The following is an 11,176-nucleotide window of genomic DNA, read 5'->3' on the forward strand; positions in this document are numbered from 1 at the left end:
TGTTCATTTATTTAATAATTCACAAAAACACTGTCATCAACAACGGGGTAAATGTAATATAAGAACATATATCTTGTTGGTATTATTTTGGACCTGACTCTTGTTCGTAATCGCAATATCTTTTTTCAACTGATGAACTATTGCACGCGATTCATATAGTTTTTAAAGAAAGTTAATTAAAATGGTTAAAATCGTACTTTTATGTCATAATCTTACGAAATAAATGGTGGCATATTATCAAAGAAATACTTTCTCAAGGGTCTTTATTATAAAATGATTGCTTAGAACATTTAAAATTTTCAGTTTGTCTTAAATCGTGTCACGAAAGATAATTTTTAAAACATAAACAATAATGTACGTTACCGATACAGGCAACTTCATGAGAGATCATGTGACATTGGATATTTTCGTATTTACACGTATTTCCAGTTAGGTGACCTAATGTGACCTTACTGCTGACCAGTGACTGACCGCTTTTATCTCATTAATATACATGTTTTAATTTCTGCACTCAGTTTATAAGCACAGCTGTACCCGCCAAATTCTTTACCCCTTGCCTTTACGGTAGAAGACTGTATATTTATTCTTTCTTCAAAGATTCACTTGGAGTTTATTAGCTGGATTCCTGGTAAGCTTTCTGTTTTCATTTATTATAATATTATGTAAAATTAATTTGACTGCCGTCACGAGAAAAGGGCCCTTAAGGTCAAATTTTCACAAATTGACTTTTTGGTTGATTTTGATAGCCGGACTCTTTCTGAATGCAAATATACATAAATTTTGAAAATATCTCACCTTTTCCCTATTTTATGAGCAGTTTAGTGAGGCGCTCCAAAATAACTTTGACGTTACTCAGTGAAAACGTAATGACGTCGCCTGCGTCTAATTCAATTTTCAAAAAAATCTTGAAATTACATGTTATTAACATCAATCATTTTGAGAGTTAGAAACTTGAGAAAGTATTTAATTTTTTTATTCCAAGCGACTAGTATTTAACTATTCTTAAGAGATTTCGTATGTTATTACTATTTTCGTGCTAATTTTAGAGCAGATCTGGTAATTTGGGAAAAAAGGGGGGGGGTCTAGATAGAATCTAGGAACGCTTTATAACATAATCAGTAGGAAAATAGTATTTGTTTATATTCATACAAATTATTATTTTAATATAAAATTATCTAATTTAATTTATAAAGATATATAAAGCACTTGTAACACTTAAAGATTTAAAGAAATATATATATATAGAGAGAGAAAATCCGATGCAGAAGGACACCGCGCGCACATCGGGGCGCTCCTCGCAAAAAGCACATCGATCCCGATATTTAAAAAAAAATCTTATTAGACAGCATTCACTCACCAACACACACGCACGTACCTTTATTCCCTAAAACTGTTACGATAAAAAAAAACACCGTGTATTTTCTGTATCACCGAAGAATTCAATTGAGAAATAATAAATTTAGATACGCCAAGATATGTAAACTTGTCTTTTAAAACGTTTATTCCTTTTATAAACATTCATGAAAAAAATATACGTTCTTTATTCCATGCAAGGAAGTAAGGAGTCAATCCTTACGTCGCGGGTTCGAATCCCACTGTGGGACGTGGAGACAGGTCCTTCGGATGAGACCGTATAAACCGAGGTCCCGTGTCGCAGTAGGTGCTGGCACGAAAAAGATCCCTCCCTGCTCAATGGCCCTAAGTGCCGAGTATAGGACAACATTTGCAGCTCTCCACCGGCAAGTGTTGGCGTCTCCATATGAGTGAAAAATTCTCGAGAGGGACGTTAAACAATATACAATCAATCGTTTTTGAATAGTTTATTTAAAACGTTTAAAGCTCTAAGTTTCCATTGATTATACAATTCATTTTCTTCGCCTGTCTTAGTTATGGAGTAGAAACATAGTAAATAGGCTACTAAAGGACAAATAAATCTGAATCATTTATATACCGTACCTTAAATTGAAACTTTCTTTGAATTTATACCTCAATTTGAAACCGTCTTTTAAGTTCTTATTTTTTTAAGAAGTAAATCACAATTAAGTCGGTTGAAAATATTTCTGCACATTAACTTTTTTTTTTAAATTTGTGGCACCTGTACCCTGTTTCACTTAAACACAAAATTTGTATTATTCTTACAAGGACAACTATGATCTAAAAAAAATGATTTATGTATAATATTGTATAACTTAATGAAAGAGATGAGAATTGTGCTGTTCTAAATTTTGATGAAATCTATTTGAAACTGAATGAATACTAATATATTTTTACGCAAGAACGGCAGGCCCTTAGGAAGCCATTTCAGTTGGGGGGGGGGGGGGGGGGTTAGCTATATTTTTTTCAGTTCTGGGCACTCACTACCACCAAATTTTCCTTGACAAGCAAAACATTTTTTTTACGACCACGAACGGTCATCTATTCATTTTCCTCCGTGACAAAGGCTAATTAACTTGATACCTTAGAAGTTTTTCACATTTAGATGCGATTGTCTTATCCAATAATGAACTATTACGTCCAACATTCGTTAATGCTTTTTGTATGAGGCGATGCTGTTAATTAAGTAATAGTATACCGCTCTAATTTGACTCTTTCGCTGAAAATATTTAGGCAAGCCATTTTCCCTAGTTATTACTTCAGAACATACCAAACATATCAAAATGAAAAAAAAAAAAACATTTGACTCGTACCTTCGCCAGTCCCCACTCAACTCGTTTGAAAAAGGGGGAGGGGGTTCAGATAGGAAAAAAATAAATCTACCTTTAAAAAACCTACTCAACCAAAAAAAAAAAAGTGTGTGTGTGTGTCGAAACTCGAATCCAATTTCGCCGTTGGGGAGGGGGGGGGGGTGGTTAGGTTCAGTCTTCTTTCAGTTTAAAATTTTCTTAGTCAACCATAATACAGTGCCTTATTCTTTTGCCCTATAAAGTGCACGAATTTGACTATGATGCAACAAAATGTGTGTATGTGTGGGGAGGTGGGGGGGGGGGGGCGACTTTCAATGTACACCCCAACATCCGTTGCTACTTGCGTGCGACTGTAATGGCCAATATTTTATTTAAAAGAAGAAAAATTAATGTTTGTTTATTAATTACTTTCCGCAGAGTCATATAAGGATTATGATATAAAGTCTTATCTCGGAACTTTAAGAATTGAATGTCGAGATATGCGGGGTTTTTTTATACATGTATTGATGATCAGAATTGAAGATTTCAACGCAAAATGTGACATATTTATTTCATATCATGAATATTCAGTGATATCTATTTCACGCTCATTAAAATTTTTAAAGATTTTAAGCATTTTCATAACTTTTGGAAATTACACCCATAACAATTTGTCAAATACTTTTTGCTCTTTCAGTGATGTATTTGATGTTATCCAGAAATTCGTGCTTAGAAAACTTTGCTGAGCTATAGTTTTTTTCCCCTTTTGGTTTATAAAAATCCTCATCCATAATATCACTGTCGATGTAATATATTGTTAATTTCTTCAACACTGGGTATAATGCTTTTGGGAAAAGTCTACAATAGCTGTATTCAATTTCTTAATATATTGCAATATAGGTTCCAGTGGGATTTCATTCATTCATTTCATCTGAACAATTTCAGAAATTTGAAACAATGGTAATTTCTACCATACAATTCCTTTGAATGTATTTATTTGATCATTTTAAATTAGTTTTTGAAACAAAATTTATTTTGGCAAAATTTTCGTGGCATCCCTATCATCCAAATTTTTTCCCTTGGCATATTCTATTACTGTTAATTTAGCAAAAAAATTATATTGTTTATGTAAAAGGTTTGGATCTCCCATGTTACCAGTATCTTTATTCAATCAAAGAGGGATTATGTTTTAACTTTTACCGGTCTTTTTGTTCGGAGATTTTTTGGCTCGCCTCCCTCTCCCCCTTTTTTTACACACATTTTAAAATCGACATTTCACCGAAGGCTGGTTATCGGGGCATATCAGTATGATAAACTATGGATTGAAATTAAAATGGCCGAATACGTTTTAAATTATGGTATATATTTTTCAGAAAAAAAGTAGTGCTTATAAGAACGGTAATTACTATATATGCATAGATCTCTCTCTCTCTGAAAAAAAAATATAAATGTATATGAAATATACCTTTTAATATTAAGACTTCTTAACATGAATTCAAAATTCAATTAAGCATTTGTAAATTGCTTAGAAAACAAATATGCAGCATCTTTAATTTAGTCATGCATAGACATCGTTTTGATCACTGTTTCATAGCAAGCAACATGCATGTCCAATGCCCCGTATATCTACTTCAAGGTAAATACTTTAACAAAATTATGAATGAATTTACGTACTAAATTGTAAATATATCATATACCAATTAAAAACGGTCCATTCAAGTTTCAAATTTTTCTTACGCTTTGAAATTTAATTTTATTTCTTGTTTACAAAATGCAGTCAACAAAAATTACATCCGTGTTTACAATACCGCGACTTTGACGTCGTTTTCTGAGCATTGTGACGTCAAAAGATAAGGGCCCTTTTCTCATGACGGCAGTCATTTATTTTTTACTTTTACTAATTAATCCCAACAAGAACAATCATATAATGTATCTATGTGTTGTTAATGTCTGACCTTAAATGTAAAGTATTTGTCTTTTGTGTATTGTGTTGTGAGAGTGTGTTTGATTTATACTTTGTAGGTTTATTGTTATAAGCTTGTAAATAAATACTTTTTGTGCCGAATCCAGTGTTGGAGTTATATTTATATCCTACAAAAGACCCAGTGACACTTATTTATGCCCTGTTCATATATTTGTATTGTTTGAAGTTTTTTTCTTGCTCTAGAATCGCGAAGTAAGGAGTTGATCCTTACGTCATGGGTTCGAATCCCACTGAGGAACAAGAGACTGGTCCTTCGGATAAGACAGTATAAACCGCGTCCAGTGTCATAGTATATGCTGGCACGAAAAAGATCCCTATCTGCTCAATGGTCGCATGTAACGAGTAAAGGACAAAATTTGTAGCCCTCCACCGGCACGTGATGGCGTCTCCATATGAGTGAAAAATTATCGAGGGGAACGTTAATCAACATACAAAGAAACTCCTCACTTCTGCATTACCAGAAATGCACATGTTCAAATTACAAAATTTGAAAATGATTATTAACATTTGAAATTAATGAAAAGCTGTCCTAGATGGATGTCAAGAAATCCCTGTAGATGTACGTGTTCACTACGGAGCAACATTCTGACAATTTCATTCAGGAAGAACTCTTGCCAGTTTCCCAATTCTGAAACCCAATCTTTTTTGAAATTGACTTTATGTTTGTGTTGATGACTTTTCCAAGAGATAAATGAGAAAAAAAAAAGAAACAAAGGCCCTGAAACACTAAAAGCAAACATATTATGTAAGACATATTTTGTTAGATACACTGCAAATAAGAAATCGCCAAAGTTCTAAGTAATATACATAAACAAAACACATGTTTTTAACAAGTGCATGGTATTATTTATAAAGGAATTGATATTATTCTTCAAACAGAACTAAAACCAAATTTACTTGGTTAAAATTATGAAAGTGTGTGTGAGGTGATATTATAATTGATTGTCGTACATAATATGTATTTTTGTTATAGTAAAAATAGCATTTTGATAAAAAAAATGGTCAGAATAATAAAATAAACATTTATGTATCTATAAAAGTAAACAAAAAAGAACATACTGAATGCATCGAAAACTTAAATAAACATTTCAAGGTTATGCCTATGCTTGTTGTCATAGTACAATTTGAACTAATTTACAATATATCTTAAAGAGTTAGGCTCGTGCATAAAATTCTTGCATACTATAGCATAACAATAAATCAGGAATTTCTTATTAAATTTCTTATGAAACAACAATTTCATATATTGACTCATTTCATAAAACTCATTTTTTTTTACATGGAAAGAAATGTGAAAAGGCCACTACTATTGTAAAGATCTAAAAACTCAAGTAAAAATACATACCTATCTAAAAGACAGTTTAGTACATGCTATCAAGTGTAATTATGCCTGTTATCTATGCATTATTATTATCTTAAAATATTTTTTGCTAAATACGTGATTACTACAGAATAATTATGGGATTATTTAGGGGTGCTGTCAGATCAACAAATCTGGTCAAATGATGTGATAATCAATGCATTGATCGATTAATCTAAAGTAGCATTGAACACATTGAAAATTCCTTTAACGGGATGTATAATTGTTCCCTTACACAGTTTTGTCATTAAATGTTTTAACGGTATTGGGGAGTGGGTGTTATTATTACCAATTTTTTCATATTGATTATAATCGGGATTTGGGATTTTTTGCGATAGGTGGGAAAAGAATTGTATCATTGGAGCACTGTAGTTCTAAATAATTTCAGTATTATATAGATAAATAATTTTTTTTAATTTACAATATCAAAGAAAGATAATTTTAAATGGCACGTGACCAGGAAGTTTAACTCTGTGTTTACTTGACAACCAGGTTGGGCATTGAACGCCAGTTTGGACTGTTCTTTTAAAGGTATTTAATATGATATATAATTTATTGATTGTGATGACAAAATGTTTAGTCTGTTTGAAAATAATTTAATTTCAGAGGTATATTCATGGTAGAAGGTGAAATGGATGCATCTTCTGATAATCAGACTGAAAGTTAAGCTGTTTATATCGAGAAAAAGTTCTTTCATGCATGTATAATAAGTTTATTTGGGATAGGATACATTATTAAAGTATTAACTCGATCAATAAATAAGAACTTTCATTTTTTTCTTTTTATTATATCATTTTTTTCTTTTTATTATTAAGTATCACTTAAGTAATTTTTAATTTTAAACTTTAGAAAAAATAGTAATGTATGTTTTTCGCGACAAGCAGTATTAATATTTCGAACAAGAATTTGCAATGGAATTCAAAGTAATAATTAATGTGACCACTCATTAAATATTTTGCATAGTCAATGCCGTGAAAAAGGAAAACTAATTAACGTCCATTTTTCTAAACAATTTACACACAGATGCATTACATTTCATGAAGAAATCTTCTCCTCTGGAAAGCTAATAATTCATTTAAATTTCAGATTTGACATGGATCCAAGCAGCAGTGCCAAAGATGTCATCCGATGTGACCTTTGCAAGGACGCTTTAGTACAGAAGTACTGTGACGTGTGCCATGTTCATCTATGCATCCCTTGTGTAGGAAAACATATTTCTGATGACTACGATAAACATAAAGTCGTCCCATTTCAAAAGAAGAAATCAAGGTTGATTTATCCTAAATGTGCAAAGCATCCAACAGAGAGCTGTGAAATTTATTGTAAAGATTGCAAAATCTCTGTTTGTTCCTTATGTACAACAACGTCTGATACACATAAAGGGCATGCCATTTCAACTCTTTCTGATGTCTGCAGCTCAAAAAAAGATGACATTGCAAAAGACGCCGGCAAAGTAGAAATGATGGACGTTCCGAAACTGATTACCACTATTATTACTGGGTAAAAATACCTCCGTAGTGTTAATTGTAACGGTGACAAAGAAATCTGGACATGTGCATATGATATCAGAGAATTGAAATGCTTCTGTATTCATTGGTCAGTAATCAAAACAATCAAAACTAAATCTGTGCCATACGATATAGCATTCAGCAGAAATGGAGACCTTCTGTATTCTGGCAGGAAAGCAAAAACAGTAAATAAAGTAAAGAATGAAGAGATAGAAGAAATAGTCAAATTTCAGGGATGGAAACCTTTTAGTCTGTGTGTCACCTGCTCTGGTGATCTCCTTGTTACCATGTCCAGTGATGACGAAACACAATCTAAGGTTGTCCGATATTCAGGATCCACAGAAAAACAGACGATCCAGTTCGATGACGAGGGTAAACCTTTATATTCAGGAAGGTACAAAGTTAAGTACATCATTGAGAACAGAAACCTGGACATCTGTGTGGCTGACTGGGAAGCTCAGGCCGTAGTAGTGGTTAATCAAACTGGAAAACTGCGATTTAGATACACTGGACATGCTTCTACTTCGAAAGATAAACCGTTCCAACCACAAGGAATAGCAACAGACAGTCAGAGTCAAATCTTAACAGCAGATCTCTCAAATCATTGCATCCATATCCTTGACCGGGATGGACAGTTCCTTCGTTTCATAGACAACTGTGATGTGAAGACTCCGTGTGGAATATTTGTGGACAAAAATGACATGTTGTTTGTTGCTGAGTATGATAGTGGGAGCATTAAGAAAATTCAGTATCTAAAGTAAAAAAAGAACAAACGTTCACATCGCAGGATTATTAAAGAAATGTCCAGATTACATGTATATGGTATTGAAAAATTTAAGAAACGCCCTGTTTTAATTTTCACTGATTAGATTGAAAATTTGACGACATTTTTTTTCCTTTCATTGAAAATTTCTGTAATTTTAAAATCAGTGGATCAGCACTATACGTGTACTGTGACTACTGTGACGAGTTACTTCAAACATGAAACAATATATACCCAGCATTCATGGCCATTGAGCTATGAAGGATCTTTTTCATGTCTACTGCTACAAGGCACCCCTGTTTATAGGGTGGAGTGACTAAACCATCCAAAATTTTAATTTAGTGCACCACCCTACCCTACGGTTGATTTGTACTTTATTGGTTGAATATTGTATTTTTTAAAAGCAATAAATTTTCTCTGGTCGTAGAAAATTCTAGGACTAAAATTTAAGATAGTGGGAGATTAAAGACTGAAATCTGACCATAATAACAATAATATACATATGTTTTCATGAAAGAGCTAAATCCACGAATGTGCTAAATCGGCCTAATGATTTTAGGAAAAATAAAGTGAGGGGAAGAAGAAAATTGTTTACGGAAATATTATCCTTAGGTATCAAACTTGAATAGTTTACGCCAAAATTTTCATTTGATGACGTCATATTTGTGCAGAAAACGTCTAAACACGTGAACTTTGCCACTTTTTATCAAAATTTAGCATTTTTTCGTCTTTGATTCAAATTTTTGCTGTGGCCACACCTTCTGAACAAAATAATATTCAAACCATTAAAAAGAAAATTAAAAAATGCACAAATAGAGTGTTATTTTATTTTGTTCGAGGGGTGTGGCCACATCGAAATATTTAATTTTCGTTCGATTCAAATCTCTTCGCAACGACCACCAAAGTGGAAATAATGGGGGTTTACCCAAATTAATTAAAAAGAAACAAGATTATATGTTGCTTTTGTAAATTTTAATTAGTTTTTAAATGCAAAAATACCATTTATTATAAGTTATTTTCTGTTGTGGTGCAAAAAAAGTACGAAAATCTCTCGGAGTCTCTATAAGCATGACTGCCTGAATATGCAATAATGGTGACTCATTCCTAACCCAAGACTTTTTAGTCAAGCACTGCTGATCTAGGTTTACATTATCATTGATTCTGCTGAAATATTTTTAAAAAATGGATACTGTTTCCCCAAAATCTTATTTATTTTACAAACAATGTATTGATGTTTTATCTCCCGATCTCGTCTCCATGATCACTATGTAATCAAAGGGAGATCACCCGAGAAACTTTATTGTCACCAAGTCGGAAATAGTCCTAGAATATATTTTTAACATAATTAATTGCATCGGTAGCAACTACCAGGATGTATATATAAACTGAAAAATTATTGCTTTACCCCTTTACAAAACACAAATTGTGTATGTCGAGAAGTCTGCATCGACTGGCTTCATAAATGATAAAAAAAAATGATTTACGTTTGGCTGAGTCAAGATACAAGCGCACAAAGCAACAGGCCCTATCCGAAACCAACATGCATTTCAGAAACTGCTGTTTGCATTTCAAGAAGACTGCTTAATTTTAAAAAGTTTATTATTAAAAATATTTTCCGATCCGAGAGTTTATAACATATGTAACAAAGTCTTGAACCTAGAAAATTCGAGTTGAAAAATCAAATTGATCTATTGAAATAAACAATTTGCGAAAAATTAAATATATTGATTTTTGATCGTGTGTAATTTTTGTGATGGGCCTTTATTAGACTAATACAATGTACATTGTAAAAACGAATAACTTACTACATGTACCGAGATAGTGACAGCTCATTATGGTTGCAGGTAATTCCAGTCTCGCCTTCATGCCACATGAAAAAAAAGTCAAGGGGAGGATACTTGTTTATCTCTTTTTATTTTGAGTTATTCCTCTCAAATGTAACCTGTTCAACTTCAGGTCTAAGAGTAAGAGGGCAGCCGAGATTAGCAAGTCAGTATATAGTAGAGTACATTCTTATAGGAGATTGAGCCTGGACATAAAATTATCTAGAAGCTAAGAGAGAGTGAGGTCTTCTAACAAAAAAATTAGCCTGAAGGTAATGGGGGGGGGGGGGGGTGTTTGGATCCCCACAATATCACTGTATTAAATGACGTATGACAAATCATTACTGATGTGTGACAAATAACAATGCAGATAACTTTAGTACTTGTTTATAAGACAATGATATATGCAATGAATATGCCAATAAAGATACTACAGGGATACAGTAATATTTAAAAAGATATTAATAATTGAATTGCATTTTCATTTATTTTTAAAAATCGGTATTATAAAAAATTAAGAACATTACTGATGTTTCGTGACTTGGTCATTGGATTAATTCATTATACTGGTATGTACCAATTGTATTACATGTATCATAAACGGATTAAACTGGAAATTTTACCTGTCTGTCATTTTTGTTTTCTTGAAATAACGTATAGAATATAACATCATAGATAAGGCGTTTGTCTCTGATTCATTCAACATGGTATCCGGGGGGTGGGGTGGGGGGGGGGGGTATGCTAAGGTAATATGTTGCTTGACATGTTGTCAGGATATGAATTACAGTGCCGAAATGTCTCATATACTGTAATAGGTTTTCTGAAAAGAAGTCCTAGATAAATTAGTTTCAAAAGACACAACGATTTTTTTTCACCCCGCATATATTTTGAAAGAACATCGGCTTTGTCACATGACAAAGATTCATCATATTAGCACGTGAAGTTAGTTTCGTTTATTATACCTCTACTGAATTTCCCCTATATAATATTAAGTGATTAGATCTGAACAATTCCATAGAAATCGCTGTGAATCAGCTAATCCTCGTGCGTTAGTTTTTGAGCTAATCTCTTCGTC

General features: G+C 32.6%; 1 protein-coding gene across 1 annotated transcript; it reads left to right on the forward strand.

The window, feature by feature from the left end:
- The first annotated feature begins 7,142 nt into the window (after positions 1-7,142).
- Positions 7,143-8,321, forward strand: LOC134248187 (uncharacterized). Its single transcript, XM_062730612.1, has one exon. The coding sequence runs from the start codon at positions 7,803-7,805 to the stop codon at positions 8,274-8,276; it is 474 nt and encodes a 157-aa protein (XP_062586596.1). The 5' UTR covers positions 7,143-7,802; the 3' UTR covers positions 8,277-8,321.
- The last annotated feature ends 2,855 nt before the right edge of the window (positions 8,322-11,176 follow it).

Source organism: Saccostrea cucullata, unplaced genomic scaffold (assembly GCF_032062105.1).
Source record: "Saccostrea cucullata isolate Sc308-1 unplaced genomic scaffold, CSIRO_AGI_Scuc_v1 ctg1947, whole genome shotgun sequence".
Classification (NCBI taxonomy): Eukaryota; Metazoa; Mollusca; class Bivalvia; order Ostreida; family Ostreidae; genus Saccostrea; species Saccostrea cuccullata.